Source organism: Lactuca sativa, chromosome 5, assembly GCF_002870075.4.
Source record: "Lactuca sativa cultivar Salinas chromosome 5, Lsat_Salinas_v11, whole genome shotgun sequence".
Classification (NCBI taxonomy): domain Eukaryota; kingdom Viridiplantae; phylum Streptophyta; class Magnoliopsida; order Asterales; family Asteraceae; genus Lactuca; species Lactuca sativa.
The window spans coordinates 71,745,847-71,769,487 of NC_056627.2; the positions used below are offsets into that span (position 1 = coordinate 71,745,847).

At 36.7% G+C, this 23,641-nt stretch overlaps 2 protein-coding genes across 2 annotated transcripts; both read left to right on the plus strand.

Annotated features, from left to right (window-relative positions):
* Positions 1 to 2,669: 2,669 nt before the first annotated feature.
* LOC111898408 (ankyrin repeat-containing protein At5g02620) lies at positions 2,670 to 4,287 on the plus strand. The gene is made up of 2 exons (XM_023894326.3): positions 2,670 to 3,359; positions 3,479 to 4,287. Exons 1-2 carry the CDS (start codon positions 2,751 to 2,753, stop codon positions 4,226 to 4,228), a joined length of 1,359 nt encoding a protein of 452 aa, XP_023750094.2. The 5' UTR covers positions 2,670 to 2,750; the 3' UTR covers positions 4,229 to 4,287.
* Positions 4,288 to 10,266: 5,979 nt separating this feature from the next.
* Positions 10,267 to 11,232, plus strand: LOC111898397 (uncharacterized). The gene has a single exon (XM_023894320.1). It carries the CDS (start codon positions 10,267 to 10,269, stop codon positions 11,230 to 11,232), a length of 966 nt encoding a protein of 321 aa, XP_023750088.1.
* Positions 11,233 to 23,641: the final 12,409 nt, after the last annotated feature.

A 23,641-nucleotide genomic window follows, 5' to 3' on the forward strand; every position in this document is an offset into this window, starting at 1 on the left:
ACGATATTATCGTCTCACAATCACTCGTGATAAATTCCATGACGTGATTCATGTGAGCATGGGTTTAATCCAATACTCAAATCTTATTTCAGGAGCACTTATGAATGTTGTAGCAAACTTTTGCTATGTCTACAAGTCCGGATAGACTACAAGTCTGGGAGGGCGTACTAGTCAGTCTAAAGCCTCGGCGAGCGGTCCAAATAGGCTGCAGGCGCTGCTAGGCGGTGCAAACGTACCGAAGGCTCGAAGAGCAGACCAAATAGGCTGAAGGCCCTGCGAGGCGGTCTAGTCAGGTTGAAGGCTCATTATGCACACTGTTTGTTTATATGATATGATTATGATTGCATGGCGTTGGTGTCTTGGGGGAACTCACTATGCTTCGGGCTTACATTTGTTGATTTTGTTTCAGGTACTTCTGATGATCGTGGGAAGGCGAAGGCATGATCGTACACTTCCTTATGTTTTCACGATTTGATTCTGGTATACTCTGACACTAAACTATTTCGAAAACAAGTTGTTTAATAATTGTTGGTTGTTAAAGTTTAAAATTGGCATATTTTTATGGGTGTTACGCATGCCCCCCCCCTCGGACCCTCCCTGTTGCCCTTCCTAATTCCTTAGTGTGTTCTTTTCTCGATCAACAAACAACTACATAGGTTCATGGTATACCATGGAGCCTTACCATGTATTACAAAGCAATAAATGTATGTAGAAGTGGACCAAACCAAAAAGGGCTGAATGTAAGACTAGATAGGCTACATTCAATGGGCTAAGGAATACTACATGCACATACAAAATTAAACATTCTACATACAATGGGCTAAGGACACATAAACTTATTTACACTAATAAAAATTGTGTAAACTCAAAAATATGTTATAATATATGGCAGATTCAATGTGATGGGAAGTGGGGTGCATGACCCATTTAAAAGTGGGTCCTACGAGGAATACATATTAAAAATAATCCAGCTTATTGTCCTTACTCAAAATAGATTGGTCCCTACTACCCACTCATCCTCACTTCTCACTTTGTTTTGACTTTCTCTCTCGACTTTTCACTCCTCTTCTTTCTTTTGAGTTTTGACCCAACATGCCAAACACAATAACAAAATTTAACACGCAATAGCCACCGGAATTTAGTACTCCACAGTTGCCGACGCCGTCTACCATCATCGGAACTTATCACAACTGCACAACGTCGTTGCAATGTTGAGAACGCAGTGACAAACTTTGCTCACTACCAGCTAACCAACACCATCTGCCGCGACACACATACGGACCACCATCATCTGAATTTACTCACCAACATCGTTGTAATTTTATTCCCCTAATTTTGTTTGATCATGTGTTCAATTTTCAGAAATGAGTTTGATATGATGAACTGATTTGAATGATTTCTGAATTCTTATTTGTAAACTGATTTTATTTTGATTTAATACTATCAAAAGATTAATTTGTGTTATGGGCCGATTTGTTAGTTTGGCTTGGTTTGCTTTTGATGGTTATCTGGGACAGGGAAACGAACTAAGCTTAACAGAGAGGGATTTCATGTAAATCCAAGAAGCCAAGACAGTAACCAAATATCTCTAATCGCGATTATTACAAGGTTTTTTTACATGGTTTTGGATATGCAAATCCAAGAGTTCGGTGATCGTTTTAATGAAGTAAGTTCCGAATTGCTTATTTGTATGACGGGTTCGAATCCACATGATGCATTTTGTGACTTTGACCCATCAAAGTTATGAAAGTTGATCGATTTCAATCCATATGATTTTAGCTTTAAAGATAGGTTGAATATTCTACATGAACTTTCAGTTTGCCCCACTCTTATGCAACAAGATGCAAGATTTGTTATTTTGAAGAGTATATCCGATCTTGCTAAAGTGATGGTGGAAACCAATATGCATATTTCCTTTCCTTTGGTTTACCTATTTTTAAATTTATAATTGCTCTTGCCGGTTGCAACCGCAAGAATGGAGATATGTTTTTCCACAATGAAGCTTGTAAAGTCGGATTTCGGATGAACTTTTAAATGGCTGTGTAATTTGCGTGCTTGAAAGAGAAATTTTCTAAGGCTGTCAATGAAAACATTATCTAACGTTTATTAGCTATGTCTCATCGTAAATTTCAACTCTAAAATGACAATTAGCTCAAGGTTTTAAATGTTATTTCACTTTTTAGTTTATTATTATTATTATTATTATTATTATTATTAATTTAAATAGTCAACGGTCAAATATACACCCACTTAACTTTAGGGTTTGATCCACCACTAAATATATCTATCTCTTTGTATCCCTCTTATTTTGCATCTTGAATGATTATTGTGTTCCGTTTCAGATGTTAATATATATGAGTCTAATCGAAGTATGATATAAAAAAATCCACGAAGACCTAGTAATACGATTATTAGTTTAAGTGATTAATCAAATTATAATAATTTATTTTATACATTTTTAAGCTTCGGAGAAACTTATATCAAGAATCAATCAAATGCAAAATTCAACTTCGCATTTTAATATAATTTGTACAAAGTCGTACGTATAGTTAATTATAGGATAGAGGGGATACTCATTTTTAATGATCAATTTCTCCCCTCACAAATCTTTATAATACTATCTTTTAAACAAACACGCAAAAGAATTCGTATATACCAAACATCGATAACCATGGCACTAAGCAATTGGGGAGTTGACTTTAAAACTTTTGTTCAATGTTTGGTTATCACATATTGATATTTGTATATAAATGTCGTGCGACTTTCCCAAACATATAGACCAGCAAACAATGGACAAAAACCTGTTTGAAGCATCCTTAACAGGAAATGTACAACTCCTTAATGCATTGCTTCAGGAAGACGAGCTCGTTCTTGACAGAATTCCACTTAGCTGCTTCAACGAAACACCATTGCACATTGCAGCCTTGAGAGGCCACCTCGATTTCGTGAAGATTCTTGTGCATAAAAAGCCGATACTCGCTATGTCTCTTGATTCGCAAAGAAGAACGGCTCTCCACTTGGCATCTGCTGAGGGCCACGTGGAGATTGTTCGTGAACTCTTGAACGTCATAAGTCCTGAAGGATGGCGTCTCCAAGATGAATATGGAAGAACACCGCTGCACTTGGCTGCCATGAAAGAACAATTAGAGGTGATAAAAGTACTCATTCAAACAAACCCTGATCTTGGTAGAGAGCTACAAGAAAATGGGGACACCATTTTACATACCTGTATCTCCTGTAATCGTTTTGAACCCATGAAGTTTTTGTCTCAATTATGGAATGATGAAGAGCTGGCAACACAAACAGATTGCAACGGAAACACCCTCCTTCACCTAGCTGTGATTCAAAATCAGATTCAGGTTTAACTTTTACTTTCCCTTTGACTTAATCATGCCTAATCTTTTTCCTCTCTACTGTTACATTGCTCATGTTTCTGAATATTTAAGAGCTAAACATTGGTGGTTTGTTGTATGCGTAGACCGTTAAATATCTTCTTGAGAAATCAAGCATTAGAGCAACTGGAATCATTGTTAATGGACATGGGTTCACAGCACTGGATGTTCTTGATCATTGTCCACAAGATATCGGGGCACTACAAATCCGTAGTTTACTTATGGAAGCGAACTTTCAAAGAGCTAAAGACAATAGCGATCACTTCGGACCATTTCAAAGCACAACAGAATCAAAATACTCACACACTGTTACCAATCTTAAGAACAAGGGAGACTGGTTCGAGAAACAACGTGGGATTCTGATGCTGGCAGCAATAGTAATGGCAGCAACATCATTCAATTTGGGGCTACACCCTCGAGGAGGAACGTTTACTGGTTCTAATGATGGACCTTTCGGAAACGCAGTTCAAACGAAAGAAGAAATGGGTCATTTCAACTCGTTCTTGATGCAAAATACGATAATTATGGTTTTTTCTCTAATGATTTCTCTCCTGTTGCTAAGTGGAATCCCTCTCGGGAACAGGTTCTGCTTATGGCTGCTCAACCTAGCAACTCTTTGCATCGTGTTTCTTACCACAGTTACGTATTTTACGGAGATAGCGTCGATGTCTCCTGATACCTGGGTGAATCCTACAACTCTTTTAATGTGTTTGGCATGGATGTCGTTGTGCTTGTTGTTTGGCTTCATCCACACTTTTTTCTTCGTAATATGGGTGATAACGAAACTCTTGACAGCTAGATCAAAGACCAGGAGAAACGACTCTATTTTTGTATGATAATCTGTAATACATTGGTTGCATTTTGATCAAATGTGTTTAATGACTTTAATCTTTTATTGTGCCTTGTGTAGTGATTGTTAAGTATTTTTTTTATCCGTTTATATCTATTAAGTATTTTACAAAAGTTTCGGTTTGTTATTAGAATGATACACATGTGACCTTTTGTGATAAGCTATCTAATAATGGATTTCGACACACATACAGATACGCCTTTTGGGGTGTTCCTTGATTCTTTCCCCTCAATGAAAAGTTAAACACACATAGACACTCACATACTCACACATGGGGTACCTAAAGCAATTAGTATTAAATTTTATGTTCATAATTCTCGTTTTCATCTTTTATATTCTACTACTTTTAACCATTGAATATTGGCTCTAACATATACGACGTTCTTAGATGAGAGGTACGATACCCGAAGAAAACGTTCCCTTAATTAAGAAAATATTGGGTTTTGTATATACGACGTTCTTGGATAAGATGTACGAAACCTTAAGAAAATGGCTTAATTAAGAAAGTTAGGCGTTTTAGGCTTAAAGCGTATTTTTGGAAACATACCTTTTTCCGACATTTGTTTTGGTAACAATTAAAATTCAGAAACTTCTAAACTCAATTGCTAACAATTAAAACTTTCAAAACAAAATTGATAGGAGTAGATATAGATTGTGAATAAGATTTTTAAAAGCATTTTCGTTCCGTTTAGGTTCAATTCTCCCCTTTTCTATGATTGATTTATCAAATACTGCAATGGATTTAACTTTCTTATTTACCGATTCTTAAGTTGATTGGTTCTCCTAATTAGATTAAGAATCCTTCAATTCTAAAAGATTCTTAAGTACAGTGATCAATTGTATTAATTACCTTAAAAATGGTGCTCAATTCGGAATATGTACTACAAGAAAAAGTCGATAACGCTAGGATGGAATCTGTTCCAGAAAGTTGAAATTCCGTTATAAAAGACAAATCGCTATTGCAACGGCCCATTCTTGTGCTTAAAAACCCTGTAGCAACGGTTTGCAACGGAAACTATAATTCCATTGCAAATGCGACAATAGAATGAAATATTTTGTAGATAGTATTCTGTCGTCTATTCCGTAGTAGGATTCCGTTACGGATTCTGTTGTAGTTTGTCCGTTGCGAATTCCGTAGTCCACTTTCTGTAGCTAAATCCATTGCGTTTATTCTATCACAAATTCTGTTGTAGTGCATACATAACAAATTTAGTAGGCATTTTGTTAGCAACATCTATGGTAATGCCTCCCTAGCTAAATCCGTGGTCTTGGTTCCATAACTACATTTGTGGTCTAGATTCTATAGTATATTCCATAGCAAATTACATAAACATGATTTCGTAACAAAGTTCTATGCCATGTTTACGTAGCAAGATCCATAGAATTTTTTTTTTGAAATATTTTGGTTGCAAAGCTAGATACGGACATAAAAACAAAAATAATCAAATAATCAAATAAGATTTATACACTTAACAAAACAACAAATATCTTTTACAAGGAAATAAAATATAAACCTAATTTAAAATAATTACTTTGTCAAAAGCAAACCAACACTTTATGATCTATAACTACTTTTGGAGTTCCTTATAAACATTAATAACCGTCATTATCGATTGTAGTTGTCGTTCAAGTTGCTCGCATTTTGTTTTGTGTTGTTCATCTCTGGCCTTCATTACTTCTTTCAGTTCTTCGTTTTGCTTTTTTTGTTTCCTCATAAGCTCCATCAATTCTACTAATTCATTCTTTTTGTCCGAAAAGAAACATGCTATATCATATTTGAAGAGTTTAGGCTCATTCTTATCATCAATAGCCAACACCATACACATGCAGCTGTAACAAATCAATAATATTATGCACAATTACAAAAAAAAGTATAATAACTCAATAACATTTTACAATGATTTAGTTAACGACCCAAAATGTCAAACTTCTATGTATAATGCTAATATTTAGTTATTTTTTGATGTTTCTGATGTTGTTGCTGATTTTTAAATGACATCATTTTTTATGATATTATTTGTTGTTTTTTATAACTCGTGTATATGATGCTGATATTTATTTATTTATTGATGATGTTGATTTGATTTTGGAGAAAATGACAAAAATAGCCATTTACATTAATGAGATTACAAAAATAGCCAAAAAAATCAAAATTACAAAATTAGCCCACAATTTCGCAGATGGAGATGCCCCATCTGCGAAATCAGCATCTCATCTGCGAATGTACAAGCACCTAAAGCACAGCTGTGCTTTAGGTGCTTGTACATTCGCAGGTGCTTTTAATTTTTTTTTTTTTAATTTTTTTTCTGTATATATAGGGGTAATTTCGCAGATGGAATAGGTCCATCTGCGATTTACTCTCATTCTATCTGCGAAATTGTGGTTTTCTTTTGTATTTTTTTTAGTTTGACTATGAAATGAATTGGTTTGACTACGAAATCATGTTGCTATATAAAAAGTTTTGTAGAAAAATATCATTTTGGTTGTTATTTGTTTAGGAACTTTCTCTACAATTTGCTCAAAAAATGATTGAATATTTGGTTTGTCTCGTAACCGGTGGAAGATGGCAAGTTAATGGAACATGATTTATATAACAACCAAAATGATATTTTTCTACAAAACTTTTTATATAGCAACATGATTTCGTAGTCAAACCAATTCATTTCATAGTCAAACTAAAAAAAATACAAAAAAAACCACAATTTCACAGATAGAATGAGAGTAAATCGCAGATGGACCTATTCCATCTGCGAAATTACCCCTATATATACAGAAAAAAAATAAAAAAAAATAAAATAAAAGCACCCGCGAATGTACAAGCACCTAAAGCACAGCTGTGCTTTAGGTGCTTGTACATTCGCAGATGAGATGCTCATTTCGCAGATGGGGCATCTCCATCTGCGAAATCGTAGGCTAATTTTGTAATTTCGATTTTTTTTGGCTATTTTTGTAATGCAGTTAGTGTAAATGACTATTTTTGTCATTTTCTCTTGATTTTGAATATGTTACTTAAGGAAAGCAAAAGAAAGGCTCATGTTTTTCTCATGTATTGAAACCATAATCTGAAATTAATTAGACACGAATAGACGATTCTTTATGTATTTTTGTGTGATATTGTACCAAAATTTGGTAGATTTTATGTTAATTTCAGCATTACACGCTTTTTCCTATGGAATTCGACAATTTTATCACTACTACAAAATCACAAATAGATTACGACACATATAATACGGGTTATAGAGTAATTCGTGTTATATAATGTTAAGTATGGTTTTATTAAAAAACAATTGTGCTCTATTTGGTGTAGTTCAGGAAAAAGGGAATAAAATACGCTGGAATATGCTTATCCATTTACAGTCGTATTTTATAAATGATTTAAACCATAATACCTAAAAATTAGGCACCCTTATAGTAGGTCCATAACCTTATTCTATACAGATTCTTGTATATATATACGTATCCACCTGCCAATCCATCTTTCATTAAACAAAAAAAAAACGTAAGAAAAATCGACCTCAGTTTTTCATATCTCTGCGTTGAGGTGTTCTCGGTTTCTTCCAAGGTATGTTTTAAGCAACTATACTCTGATTCTGCATCTTGCTTTCTTCCATCCGTGAAAAAAAAAACAAACCCCCAAATCACAATTCCATCAACTCTGTTTTCTTTCAGCTTCCTTGTTCTTGCGTTCAGGTACCCAACGATCAACCCTTCATGTAGCATCGTCTTTAATCCCCCTGTTACTGTTACAGATATATCAACTTTGACTGATTCACGTTTCATTACTAGTTATTGAATAAATCTTCCGGAAAGGGAGGAGTAGGATTAGCTTTTACTGGTACGTGATTTTTAGCTTTTGTTCAGCTCAATACATATACCAACTAGCTTTCAATAAAGTATCAAAGACTATTTTTGATCAGTAAATTAGGGTACCTGTTTGTCTAGTAGTACCAATTTCAACAGTTACATCCTTCATCCTCCACCTTCAATCTCTTGATTACAAGCTAATAGAGAAACACCAGTGGCTGAATCTTTTTAGGGGCATGCCATTCTTAGAAAAACTGAAACAAAAAAAAACAATTGACATAGCACTTGCCGCCTTCGGTTATTACAATACACATAAAATCACCCCCAATCGCTCTCGTCCCCATCCATTCCCCGCATCGCCAATTCCTAAGCTTCATCTGCGATTTCAATTTGCCCTCAATTTGGATTCAACATCTTTCACTGTCAATCATGGACGCTGAATCGTGGTTGTTGTCTATCTTCTACATCCAAGTGTTACCAATATGTTCTTCAATCCCAATCGTCTGGTAAGATTTAATTTAGGGTTTCTTGTAAAAGATCACAACGCCAAATCTCACAGGATGTAAGCTTTGACGTTGTGTTCTGGATATTCTCTGCTGGAGCGACGTCTTCATTACGTTCTCTAATCGTCTCGATCCATCATAGTGCCTTTCTCCGCCGGATCGGACCTAACTCTATGTTGTTGATAAACTAGGCACAAAAGAAAAGTAAAAATTGGACCATTACCAATTGTATCTTATAGTTATGTTTGTTATCTCTGATAAAATTCATTTACTTGTTTTAATATTCTCCCAATACGTTTTTAATATTTTCCTAATAAAACTCATATACTATTTGATAATTAATTAATACTTAAAAAGCTTATTTGGTTATTAGATAGCGTATTAAGTAGGGGTGAGCAAAAACCGAACCGCAAACCAAAAAAACCGAAAAAACCGCATAAACCGAAACCGAAATTGAAACCGATGGTGCGGTTTTTAGTTTTGCAAAAACCGAAAATACTCGGTGCGGTGCGGTTTCTAGTCTCTTAAAAACCGCAAAAAACCGAACCGCACCGCATATATATATATATATATATATATATATATATATATATATATATTAAGTGTTGATATTTGTAAGAACCAAAAACGTATGACAATTAAAATTTCTATAAATGTAAATATCTATCTTATCTATCGGAGGATGATTGTATATTTTTAAGCATACATTAAATGGTATTTACAATAACAAATAATGTTTATGACATTTTTTTAACATTTAAATATGAAGAGTACTAGTATCATTTTTATAAATACATTAATTGATATTATCGTATGTACTTGTGAAACAAATATTATATTAAATTTGCATTATATTGAAGCATTAGAAACATGTTGAATGAATGGTTAAGTAATTTGATTTCAAACCAATAGGTTGTGGTATGGATTTATCTCCAATAAATGATTACCACTCCTCATTTGAGTCAAAGTAACTCGCTTAGTTACTTGAGTTTTAGTAAAAAGGCAAAACAGGAAAAAAAAAAAAAAAAAAAAAAAAAAAAAAAAAAAAACCGTAAAAAAAAACCGAAACCGCAAAAGCCGAACCGCATAAAACCGAACGGTGCGGTTTCTAAATTTGAAAAAACCGAAGTTGCGGTTTTCGGTTCGGTTTTGGCCAAAAACCGCATCAAACCGCACCATGCTCACCCCTAGTATTAAGCATTCTTGAGAATAGTTTTCATATATAAAATCATTATTTATTTATTTTGTTAAAATTGTAAATTTAGTTATATAAATAATAACTTATTAATATAATGTAAAAACCGGGTGCTATAAGTTATGTTAAAAATCCTACAAAATATACCTAATATCGTGTCAATTTTTTAAACTATTATTATTATTTTATTATAAATTAAATTGCATATTCGTTTTTACTTTTGTTATTTGAATTTGGTTATAAATTATTTTTGTTTTTGTTTTTATCTTACAGGTAGTTAGCCTTCAACAAACTTTATAGCGAGCTTCTTCAAGTTCTTTTCTCTAGCTGCATGGTATAGTTACTTCCCCATAGTTAAAAAAAAATATTGTTGGTTTATTTTAAATACTTAATTTGTTAATAAATGTTCAAATATGAAACAAGTTATTTAAAAAATAGACTAGGAGTGTTAACTTACAACCATATTTTTTATATATTTATTGTGTATGTATCTTAGTACTAACTAAATTTCTTGAGTTATATATGAATCGTGATACTTGGATGTATGGATTACAACGTCATGACAAAGAATACTTAACTAGGTTGAAGGATTTTCTTAAAGTTGCTGAGGGACATCGAGTAAAAAAAGGAGAAAGACAAATTTGGTGTCCTTGTAAAAAGTGTCAAAATTGTAAAAATTTTACCGATTCAAAGTCAATAGAAGAACACCTTATATGCCATGGGTTTATGAATGGGTATACTCGTTGGTCACGACATGGTGAGTTATTAATTGATAGTAATACGGTTGATACCGAAACTAACGACGATGACATTGACGATTTTGACAATGACAACTATGATCAAATAGATGACATTTTACATGATATTCAAGATGACGTTCCTAATAAATATTTTGAAAATTTTCAACAACTGTTTGTTGATGCAGAAAAACCGTTATATGTTGGGTGCACAAAATTTACCAAACTTTCTGCTATGCTGAAATTATTTAACTTAAAAGCGAATAATGGTTGGAGTGATAAAAGTTTTACAAACTTGCTAGAGATTTTGCATGAAATGCTTCCTGAAGATAATGAGCTACCTGTTTCATTATATCAAGCGAAAAAGTTGGTGTGTCCAATGGGTTTGGAAATCGAGAGAATTCATGCATGTCCAAATGATTGCATGATTTATAGAGATCAATATGATGGTCAAGATAAATGCATTACATGTGGTAAATCGCGCTATATACAGAAGAATACAGAAGAAGAAGACAATGTGAAAAGGAATGCACCCCCTACTAAAGTATTGTGGTATTTACCCATCATACCAAGACTAAAACGATTATTTGTAAACGCCAAAGATGCAAAGTTGTTGCGTTGGCATTTCGAGAAGCGTAGCACAGACGGAATAATGAGGCATGTGGTTGATTCTCCACAATGGAGAAATATTGATTACGAATTTAAGGAATTTGCTGCCGAGATTAGAAATATCCGATTCGGACTTAGTTAAGATGGAATTAATCCATTCGGAAACATGGGTAGTCAACGTAGCGTATGGCCAATGCTACTATGTATATACAATCTTCCATCTTGGCTATGCATGAAGCGAAAATACATCATGATGTCATTGCTAATTCAAGGCCCGAAACAACTCGGAAACAATATTGATGTCTATTTGTCTCCGTTAGTTGAAGACATGAAAAAATTATGGAATTTGGGCGTTGAAGTGTATGATGCGTATAAGAAGGAGTATTTCCAACTACGAGCTATGATTTTTTGCACTATAAGTGATTTTCCAACTTATGCAAATTTGTCAGGGTATAGTACGAAAGGAAAAAAGGCATGTCCAATTTGTGAAAATAATACACACCGGTTATGGTTGGAAAATTGTAAAAAAAATGTATACATGGGACATCAAAGGTCGCTTCGAATGGATCACGAATATCGTAAGAAAGGAAATTTGTTTGATGGTAAAACAGAGAATGGTAAAGCGCCCCAACCAATGAACGGAAGAACTACGTTTTCTCGGGTTGAAAATCTAAACATTGTGTTTGGAAAAGGCGTTAAAAACAATTGTCCAGATAACTGGAAAAAGAGGTCAATTTTTTGGGAATTACCATATTGGGAAAAGTTAGATGTTCGACATTGTATAGATCCTATGCATATAGTGAAAAATTATGGTGAAAGCATGATAGGATTGTTGTTGAACATTAGTGGAAGATCAAAGGATGGAATTAAGGTTCGAAGGGACATGATTAAAATGGGAATTCGACCCGAGCTTGCTCCTATTCCGAAAGACGAAAAACACGCGTATCTACCACCAGCTTGTTATACCATGCGATTCTTCTTACTAAGGTATACATGCATATCCTTTATTTTTATCTAATATTGTAGTAGTACATCCATAATTATATTAATCACTTACTTTGACTATCTACTAGACCTCCCACTCGTCTCCATCTGTGGAAAAAAATGCAAGTCCTCCCACTAAAAAAGTTGCCTCTATTGTGGACAACCAGGTAATTGCTCAAAACTAGTATTACTCCCTTGAAATTCTTGAAGCATATGTAACAATCAAATGGTCTGTTAATGCAGGTCCAACGATACCAAAAAAAAGCAAGCAGTCAAGAAGTTGCCAACAATTGCAAAGAGGGCAACACAAAAAATTGTGACACCAAAGAAACTACAAGGCAGAACGGTCATTCAATCATGGTATAATACTTTTACAAGCAACAAATTTGTTGAAGATTTTCATGTTGAGTCAGAACCTGGTATGTTTGGGCCGGGGAGGATTGAAACATACATTAGGCATGATGTGATTTTGGAGATGTTGAATAGTGAAGTGATTGACATCACTTGTATACTTTGGTATCAAACGTAAGTGTATTAATTTTCATTATATTAAACTTTTCAAATATTTTATTTTTATAATACATACTATTTTGTTTCAGAGTGCTACATTCCATTCTTGCAACAAATGGGGTTAACAGATGTGCATTTATAAACCCACAGTCGATCACTGAAACATTATGTGTCCATGATGAGCAGGACAAGACAAACCAACACAACAATCGTGTTGCAACTGAGATCGCTGAAACAATGAATTTCCATCAAGAAAAAGACTTTTTTCTTGCCCCATATTGGCAAAGGTACTATAGTCTACTATAATAATTTTTGTATGTTTTTTTGTTTATTGATTTTTATCCTAAGCACTTTAAACATTCTAGTCGACATTGGTTGTTGCTTGTGATTTGCCCTTATCAACGCACTGGTTACATTTTGGATTCCATTAAGAAGTCAGGAAATTCGACTGATTGCTACAAAGTCATAAAGCATGTTGAAAAGTAAGATATTTTTTTATATATTTTGGGATGACATTTCTTTCTATAAATCGTAACAATATTACTTGTTTTTGTTTTCAGGCTGTTGAAATGTTTAATGAAGATTTTGAAACATCACATCCAATGACATGGGCAATTGCTGATGTAATTGACCTCTCTCTCTCTCTCTCTCTCTCTCTCTATATATATATATATATATTTAACATAAGTAAACATGTGATGTTAATTTTTTTAGTGCAACCAACAATTGTCTAATTAGGAATGTGGCTATTATGTGTTGAAATGGATGCGTGAATTTGTCATGTATCGGCAATATGCATTCCCGAATGTAAGTAAGTTTTGTAATATTGTTTTTTCATTTTGTCTATTGCACCAAAGCGTCTCTTTTGTTCAATAAGGGTTTTTGTTTTATTGTGCATATAGAACCTTTGGAATGATATAAACCCCATTCCAGAAAAGTTGTTGGACGATGTGGTCAATGCGTGGATGACTACTTTTCAAAGTAAATATATGAAATGAAGCCTGTATTTAATGGTTAATTCTATTTTCTACACTTGTTATTATTGATTTATTTTGAATAACTTCTATGGTTTAAACAAAGTCATGTATCATATGCTTTTTTTTACATATAAAAATATAATATCTTGACTCATCTTTACTTTTGGTTCTTGATTATGGTTGGTTCGAGTCCACTTTGAATAATGGAGCCATAGTAATCGGAAAGGTGCAAAAAGACAGAAGAAGTTTCTTTGTTTTTTATTTTTTTTAGGTGTCATAGGTTTGTAATGAAAACAATGGTCTTTCTCCTTTGTCGTTTGAGTCTAGTATGATTGGGTCTTAATACTTTATTTTTAACTATTATTTTGTTATAGTTACTTTTTATTATTTGGAATGACCAATTATTATTGTTCGTAAAAGCTAATGCATTTATTTTTATTTTTCATTGTAGTTGTCAATTTTATAATTTCTCAAGACTAAATTTGAGAACTTTATAAATACGCATATCCATATATCAAACGGAAGACCGGTATAATTTGTTTCAAAACTATCTAATTTTTGATTTTTTTTTTTATTAATAGACATATACATTACGGTTCTACAACTGTATTCTATTTCCTAGATTAGCGTACTAAATCTTCTCATATATTACGGTTCCGCAATCGTATTCTACTACTTAGATTACCGTACTCTATATTCTTATAGATTACGGTTCTACAACCGTATTCTATGCATAGTTTACCGTATTATATCTTCTAAATAAAAGACGGTTCTATAACCGTATTTTATTGCTTCTTTAAATAAAACACGTTCTATTAGAATACGTTTCAATGTCCGTATTTTAATTGCTTTTTCAACCGTATTTTATTTTTGATTTTGTAGTATTGTATGTTACTTTTTGCTTTAGGAATGGTGTGAAAAACAATAGAAGTTCTTTCTTTTTAGTGGAAAGCCAAAAGCTAGTAAATCCATGAAAACAAGCAGTGATTGTCATGCGTACTTGAAGAAGAGGTACCTTTAGCATTTGAAAATGATTCATTTTATTTTATTTTGTATTTGTTATTATTATTGCTAGTTGTTTTTTTTTTTTGCATTATATCATTGTGTTATATGTTAATAGGTTACAAGAAGAGTGAAAGTTCTTATAAGACCAGTTGAAGAACTATGAACTTTGAAATTTATAAATTGTCATTTGTAGACTCTAAGCTAGATAAGAACGATGGGTTTTGAATGTGTATGATTGGAATATCAAGGATTAAATTGGGTACCATATATTGTTATGAAGACAGTTCCTATTCATAGAATGTGTATTGAAAAGCAAGTTCTTGGAAGTGGGTTGAAATTAGAAGTTAAAAAAGATGGTATTCCTGACAGCGATGGTAGTTATGAGTATAGTACATCGAGCATCGAAGAAAAAGAGGAAGAAAAAAATATTGAGTAGCCATTGAATGAAGGTAAACGTACCCCGTTTTGATTTTTCTTTGAGTATATTTGTTTGCAAGTTTCTTTATTAAGTGAATGGTCTCTTACATGTTCATTTTGTTTATTTTTGCATTGATTTGTAGCTAGGGCATTAGATCTGATGGTTTTTTTTGTTGATGGTTACATTGTCTAACTTTTAGTGTTTACATGTGAATTGGTAAATCTGATGTTATGTATTAGTGTCTTGGATAAAATTAAATGTCATTTCATTCCTTACCAATATTCATAATAACAGATCAACGATTAATTTACTCCACAACAAAACAACTACCGAATTGATTTCAATAGCAAATTTCCATAACAACATGACTATGAATTATAATTCCTTACCAACATTGCTACATAATCTATTTAATAACGAAATTCGTTACAAAATAGCAATGTGCATTTACTCCATAGGAAATCATCTACATAATTGATTTGTGTAGCCAATATCTATTCCTATTCGTAACAAAACGTGCAATATATGCATAGTCAAACTTCCACGAGTTTTATTTTCGTTGCAAATTTCCATAGCTGAATAGCTATAAATTTGAACTCCATAGCAAAATTTCAACGAAATTTATTTTTGTAACGAAATTCCTAACAACTAGAAATGATAAACACTATGCTAGACATGATTATAATAGAAAACCTAAATCAATGTGTTGCTTCACTTGATTGCTTCAGATCTCGCTCTGATGTTGATCTCTCTTTTCTAGGATAGTTTTTAGGTCTCTTTTGTCACAATTCTCCATATTAAATGTCTAGTTTCTTCAAAAAATGGAAGTATTTTTGTAACTATAAGGTTTCCATTTGTTAAGGATTTTCACCGCTAGGACATATTCTTTGTGTTACTGAACCTTGTCTTATCATGTGTTCTCCAAGTTTAAATTGGCAAAGGTTATCACTCAGTCATCATTTTAGCAGCACTGAGTCGCCACGGAGTTGATACAATATGTGTGCAATTGGCTGCAGACCATGCAGAGTCGCAAGAAGAGCTATGCTGACTGGCGACATCCAGACGTCTAGTTCCATGTCGGAGATATTATGCTTCTGAATGTGTCATCCGGTTTCCAAAACATGGAAAGTTGGGCCCAAGATACATTGGCCCCTTCAGGATTATCACCTGGGTGGGCAAGGTTACGTATTGATTAGACCTTCCTGATGAGCTTAATCAGATTCACAACACTTTCCATGTCTCTTACCTACGAAAGTGTTTGGCTGATGATTCTGCAGTGGTTCCTATGGACGACATTCAAGTTGATGAGCACCTAAATTATGTTGAGAGACCAATTATGATTCTTGACAATAAGATGAAGACCTCATGAAAGAAGGTAGTAGGTTTGGTGAAGTTTCAATGGCGGTATTGGAAAGGTTATAAGTAGACTTGAAAACCTAAGGAAGAGATGAGGGAGCATTATCCCGATTTGTTTGCGACAACGTACTTCAAGGACAAAATCCGATTCAAGTGGGGGAGATTTGTAACATCCGGATCCTTGAGGTATGAAAATGTGAAGTATAATATGAGTTTTAGGAGAGTCATGGCGTGAGGGAAGCACTGTCAGGTCATAACATGGTTGCGTCAATCAGTATGGATCATTTGAGTGTCACGACGTGAAACCTAATCATATGAAAAACCCTAATTTCGGACTTAATCCCTATTTAAAGAAAGTGAGGGGCTAGGGTTTCCTTTACGCTCAGCCTACATTGCCTCCACATGCCCATTTGGCTAAAACCTAGTTCTCTTGAAACTTTTGAGCTCACTTTTGTAATTTTTTTGGTGGTTTTGATGGAAGAAGAAGAAGTTTTGGTGTTTAGTTCTTCCAAGAATACCTTCATCATCCTTGTATGCAGCTTCTAGACTTCTTGTAAGTCCTCAAAATCTCATTTTTTTTGCATACTTCTTAGATCTAGATGTTATGCCATATTTTACCCTATTTGTGAAGACGAAATGAGTATAAAAGAGATAAAGTTTGCAACATTATGATCTCTCTGGGTCCCCAGACCATTATATATCATAGATCTGCAATGTGGTTGTGATTTGGGGACTTTGAATGGTATTTAGGTTATATTGCATCTTTTGCCCTAGATTTAGGAAATGCCATGGATGGGGTATGCATGTCCATAAAGTTTGCATTTTTAAGGATTGTTAAGGTCCTTAAAACCCTTTTGGAAGTTTCATATTGAAGACTTTAAGAATTAAGTTCTTAATGGTTGGTTCCACGCATTAAGTTGCAATTTAGGACCTAGGAATTGAGATCTTGGCTTAGCGAAATGTCTTAATGGAAAAAGTTGGAAACTTTATCCATCAAAGCCTTACGATGAGTTAAATCTAAGATTTGGAGCTCATGTAGTGGACAAAAAATGTAACACCCCATATTTTTTCAAACAAAATTTAATGCTCTGTTTTAACCCAAAGGTAAGGTTTAACAAAAGAAAAAAAAACATTTAACAAATCATCAGAGTTTAAACAGTTTCAAAAAAAATTCTTGGGTGTTACTAACATTGTATCAAATAAACCATAGTAAGCAAACCAAGATTTACAAAAGTGTAACTTATGCTCCACTAAGTCTCCCATGGACTTCATTACTTCTAGATCACTTCACACCTTTAGCTATCACGTGAGATACATGGCATTTAAAAAGAGATACGTAAGACAAAATGTCTTCTGAGTTACGTGGGTTTTAGACATTAAAACATTTCAAGTATTTTCAAAGAAATTCATTTCTTACATAACATAAATTGTCTTTGATATCATAACATTTACTTCCTTTGTCATTCCCAAGGCCAAGGTGGAAAGAACAAATCAATCCACCAAGGTATCATAATAGGACATCTACTTCGCGACGGGGAGGTACCACCCCAGTAAATTCCTCTAGTGCCTCTTATGAGGTATCATGGTCCGGACGGTTTTCATTGCATCATTACATTCTTTCCTTTTTCATTAGCATATAATCATTAAACATATTCAAAAGAAACACTTAAATTTTCGAAACATTTTTCCAGAAGATAGTTTAACATTTAGCCATGCACCCCAAAGTAGGGAAAAAGTCCACACATACTCACCTAGTTCTCCAATCTAGGTTGCTACTCTCTTTCAAGCTTCTTTCCACAAGTAACACCCCCCTTAAGTACTACCTATTGAATATAAGTAAAGGTCAATTAAAATGACCAAAATACCTGTAACGACCATAAAATTTAAGCCAAATTAAACATTTTAATTCATTCAAAAACCATTAAATTCATACATCTTATTTTCAAAATAGTTTAAACATAAGAGCATCCCCCAGAACCATATCACATAAATCATAAAACATTAGGAGCGGTACGATCACGCCTTTTCCTTGCCATGATCTCTTGAAGTACCTAAAACAAAACACTGAACTGTAAGCCCAAAAGCTTAGTGAGTTACCCCCAAAATACCAACCACACATAAACATACTCATAACATATCGCAAATAGAACAGTCATACACATCGGTTATACTGTGGGACTGGTCCGCCGCATCGGGCCTTCAGTCCAGCTGGTCCACCCTCCGAGTCTAGCCATGTATATCGAGTCTACAGTGTGATTGGTCCGCCCGCACCGGGCCTTCAATCCACCTGGTCCACACTTTGAGTCTACAGTATGACTGGTTTGCCCGCACCGAGCCTTCAGTCAGTCTGGTCCACTCTCCGAGCCTCGGCATGTTTGGTCCGCCCTCTTGGGGCCTTCAGCCTATCCGGACCACTTGCTGGGCCTTCGGAATATCCGGTCCGCCCTAGGTATGTTGGCCTACAACACAAAGCAGGACCCGCCTCAACCCAAACCCCCGTCAAACAACCATGTCCACATAAAACAATTAATCACATAACAAATCCTTAACCAGACAAACGATCTAACAGATCATATAACATAACAACATCCTAACCAGGCTTTCCGACCTAACCGGTCACTAGCATAATATTACCCTACATACCAGGTACCGATATTAACCAAGTCACTAACATAGCATTACCCTAAATACCAGGATGCAGATCTAGCAAAGCAATAACATAACAAGCAATACCCGAGTTTTCATCCGATAAAGGGCCGACCTTGGTGCCGTAGACCCTGTCGATATAGTGAGGATAACACACCTACAATTTCCGACTAAAGAGATAAGACCAAGCTGCTCCGACCACCGACACGAACTTTACCTCAGAATAGTACCAAAAAACAAATTCCATAAACACCAGAATTACCAAATTACCCTTGGAAGTCAAACTGGTCAATTCTTGGTCAAAGTCAAAGTCCTCAGACAAAGTCAACCTTCCTGTTTGACTTCTACTCGCCGAGTCAGCCCGTCGACTCGCCGAGTTCCCACACCCAGAAAACTCTCATATCACAACTTAACTTGCCGAGTCGCCCCAAGACTCGCCGAGTCAAACGATTGCTGAGTCCCATCCTGACCAACTCACCGAGTCGGCAACCGACTCACTAATCCAAAGCTTTAACCCAAAAGAGATTGGGTTCTGGGACCAAACTCGCCGAGTCTAAGAACAGACTTGGCGAATTCCAAGGCAATCTTAAACAAACTCGTCGAGTTGTTCTTCCAACTCACCGAGTCCATGCACATGTTCATATAACTCGTTGGGTACACCCATGTGACTCGCCGAGTCTCTCCAGTTCTCAACCCATTCAGAAGCTATTCGAGTCATGCAGAGGCTCAAATCCATAGATCCACCCTCCTACAATCTAACCCTCACATAAAGTTGCAAACTTTACGTGAAACCATGGAGATTTAGGCCCAAAACATACTAGGGATTGGGTTTTGGACAAAGGGGATTCGCCAACAACTCAATGATTGAAACTTTATGACATTATGGACCATCACAAGCCTGGATCTGAAGTAGCAGCCTCAGATCTAAGCCTCTAACTCGAAATAGCTCTTAATCATACCAAAAATGCCCCAAATTTCAAATGATAATAGATCTCGATACCAAAGAGCCCAAGCAACAGATTATTACCTCCAATATATGCTCCACTGAAGTAGATCCGGGATCTACACCACTCCTTTGCAGCAAGCTTTTAATTCCTCAAGCTCTTTCTCACCAATTTCCTCTTCCAAGCTCCAATCTCCTCAATAATGAAGTCTCACACTAAGGTTAGGGTTTCTGGAATTCTCAGGGGATTAGGAGGTTGGGAGAAGGACATAAAGTCCTTTAAATAGGGTGCAAACCCTAAGATTAGGGTTTTTCTCATTCCAGCACCAACTCGTAGAGTCCAGCTTCTGACTCGGCAAGTTGGTCACTTGATTTGTGATCCAAACCCGCTCCGACTCGACGAGTAAGCATACCTACTCGTCAAGTCCTTTCCTTTATTTACACTTAGAACCCTTCATTTATTGTTCTGAACTTGGGATGTTACAATTCTCCCCTGCTTAAATTAGGCTTCGTCCTCGAAGCCTACGGAAACACAAACTTCCGGATGATACTCCCACAATGCATCCACTGGTCTCAACCGACCCAGATTCCTTCAAACACTACTATCGAATCCTTAAAATTCATCCCTTCCCTTGCAGGGTCCTGATAATCGCTTCAAGTCGACCACCGACTTCTCCTTCCTGATAACAACACTCATCGACCAAATGCCACCAGAAGACATTACCTTACTTCCGACTTACACATTCATTCGCCACCTGCGAAAACTAGATACCATTTTAAACCATCGGGTCTTGTCCCAGTATTAGCTCACTATCTTTCGCCCAACTGGCGCCACCCTTATCAATTTGCAACAATGGAAAATCATCTCGCTTCCTCCTTGGATCAAATCCCCTACCTTGCTGACATGATGAAAGAATTCACAGCCTCCGAGCAACCCTCCTGAACACCCAGCTATAATGTTCATACACATCGTACCTGCCCCAAACAGCCTCGGGTTGAAAAACCAGGCACGCCTACGATGGTCCAGCCATCCCTAGGATGGAACACCACTACGTCCATATCTCCTGACCACAACCATACTCAAAAATAAGGATCTTGTCCTTCCATCACCCTCGAACCCTTTGGTTCGACACAATGGAGTGCAACCCACTCACACCTCCCTATCACAACCTCTAGGTCCTTGACCTCCGACTGTAATATCCTCATACAGTCCTCAACACCAGTCCAGACTACTCCCGAGTCTGCTAACCTGCTGTCTCACCTTCCTTTGTCCAAACCTCCAATCAGGAACCACTATCCTCCTCCTCTTCCAAGTTGACTGAAAACATGCCTATACATCATCCAACATTGATACAACCTTAACGGGCATCCAACCCGTAAGTGCTTCCATATATTTGGTACAACCCCAGTGCTTACTATCAATAACTGAAGTACTTTCGATCATCAATTCACACTATTATTTTCCTTTTAGAGGACCCGCACTCCTTCTGGAGCTATATACCTTTCCCTTCCAGGAAATCTACTCAACAAACCTTGCCACACCTGCAAGTGCCACTGTGCTAAACTCCACTCTACATTATCCATGTAAAGCAACTGTTAATCTTTAACTCCCATATACTCCGAATCCGATCACATACTAACTAGGCCCACGCATGGCCTCTAGCCAACTCCATCATCATGATCAATACTTGGGGCCAGACCATATTGATTACCATTTATGGCGATATATTCACTTATTCTCCTCATACCGATCCACTAACACATACAGAGTCTTCAGCATGACTTGACCGCCTTTCCAGGCCTTCAGCCAATCTGGACCACTCTCGGAACCTTCAGCATGTCTGGACCGCCCTCCTGGGCCTTCAGCCTGTCTGGACCATTTCCTGAGGCTTCGGCCTAACTGGTACGCCTTCCGGCCTTTAGCCTATCTGGACCGCTCAAAACTGTCGTACGCCACCCTGAACTATCCTTCCCGGGAATCTCTCCCATGAAATCTGTTCTAGCCCTCTTGGGGTTCCGAACTCCAGTTCCGTTCCCGAAATCCTTTCCAAGGCCTAACCCAGGCCTTACATCAACCAACTACGTTTCCTGAAACCATGGTCTATTCCCTGCCCACTTGACTATCACTTGCTCCAATCATGCCACACTCTCGCCTAACAACATTAATAAATCCAAACAACTAACCAACCCTGGATGCTTGCTGTTTCACCAGAGAATTTTCCAATTCTCCCCACTTAGTGTACCCACTACTAACTTCCGCTAACAAACCGGCATAACTTGATAAAGTTTCCCCTTCAACTCCAGGAACCAAATCCCTCCGGAGTGAGCAACCTCCACAGGTCACTCTCCCGACACCGTATATCCCGAACTCCAAGGAAATTTGAATCTCAACTGAACACTTCTCGCAACGCTGTTGCTATTCCAAGCAACGAGATCATATACCTTACCTTTCGACCAAGAATCCTTCTAAATGATAACCAACTACAACTCCTAACTACTAAGATCCCCAAACATACTATGAATCATGTGCAAAAGGCAAACATATTTACAATACCACATAATCAACAAGATAACAAGCCATCAAAATGGATATATACCCGCAGCTGCATTTGGCTCTGCCCTGACCTCCTCTGCTATAAGCTGGAAAGCGCATCCCTGAGCCCTCGTAGGCTCCGCTCCACCCTGACCTCCACCCATAATCCTCAATGTGGCCGGTGCTGGAGCCTGCACCGGTCTTGCAACAAGTTGTGGACAGTTGACCTTCAAGTGTCCAACCTGATGACAATGATAACAGATCCTCATATCTTGAGCTGCAACCGACTGACGACAATCCCTCGCATAATGCCCCTCTTTCTCACACTTGCAACACTCACCACTGGACCTACAAACCCCGGCATGACCCTTCCCACACTTCTCACAAGTGCGGCTGCTCTGACCTCCAGCCCTAGAGTCAACGATCTTGGACCGTTTCGGCGCCGGCTGCGACTGCACCGGGGCCTGCCTCTGCTCTCACAACTGCAACTCCATCTCTAACTCCCGCCGCCTGGCAACCTCCTGCAGTTCTAACAATGTATCACACCTCTGCGTGGATACAAACTGCCTGATGTCCCTTTTGATCATACTTAGATATCGGTACATCTGAGCCTGCTCCGAAGCGAAATCCGGGCAAAACATTGCCTTCTTAGTGAACATCCTGGTGATCTCCGTCACTGACTCTGAATCCTGCTTCATCTCCAGTAATTCCTGAGCCAACCTCTCTTTCTCAACCTGTGGAACATAACGAGTGCTGAACATCTCTCGAAATTGATCCTAAGTAACCGCAGCCCGCTGCGCATCCGAATAAGATCCCGTAGTCAACCTCCACCAATCCTTCGCCCCGAGCCTCAAAAGGTTCAGAGCACATCTCACCCTTTGATCCGCAGGGCATGAACACGTGAAGAAACAACCCTCCACGTCTGACAACCACCTCATAGCAATGATCGGATCCTGAACTCCATCGAAAGTAGGGGCTTCGTATTATCGAAGTCCCGATACTGAAAACCTCGACCAGATCCTCCTCCTGCCACTGTTACAGCTGCTATAGCTGCCGCGGCAGCCGCCTCTGCAAGAGCTGCATAGCACTCATCAAAGTACTCAACCATGGCGGTCTTGATCGACCCAAACATCTTCGGAAACTCAGTCGGGACATAGCAGGAAATTCATCATGTAGTAT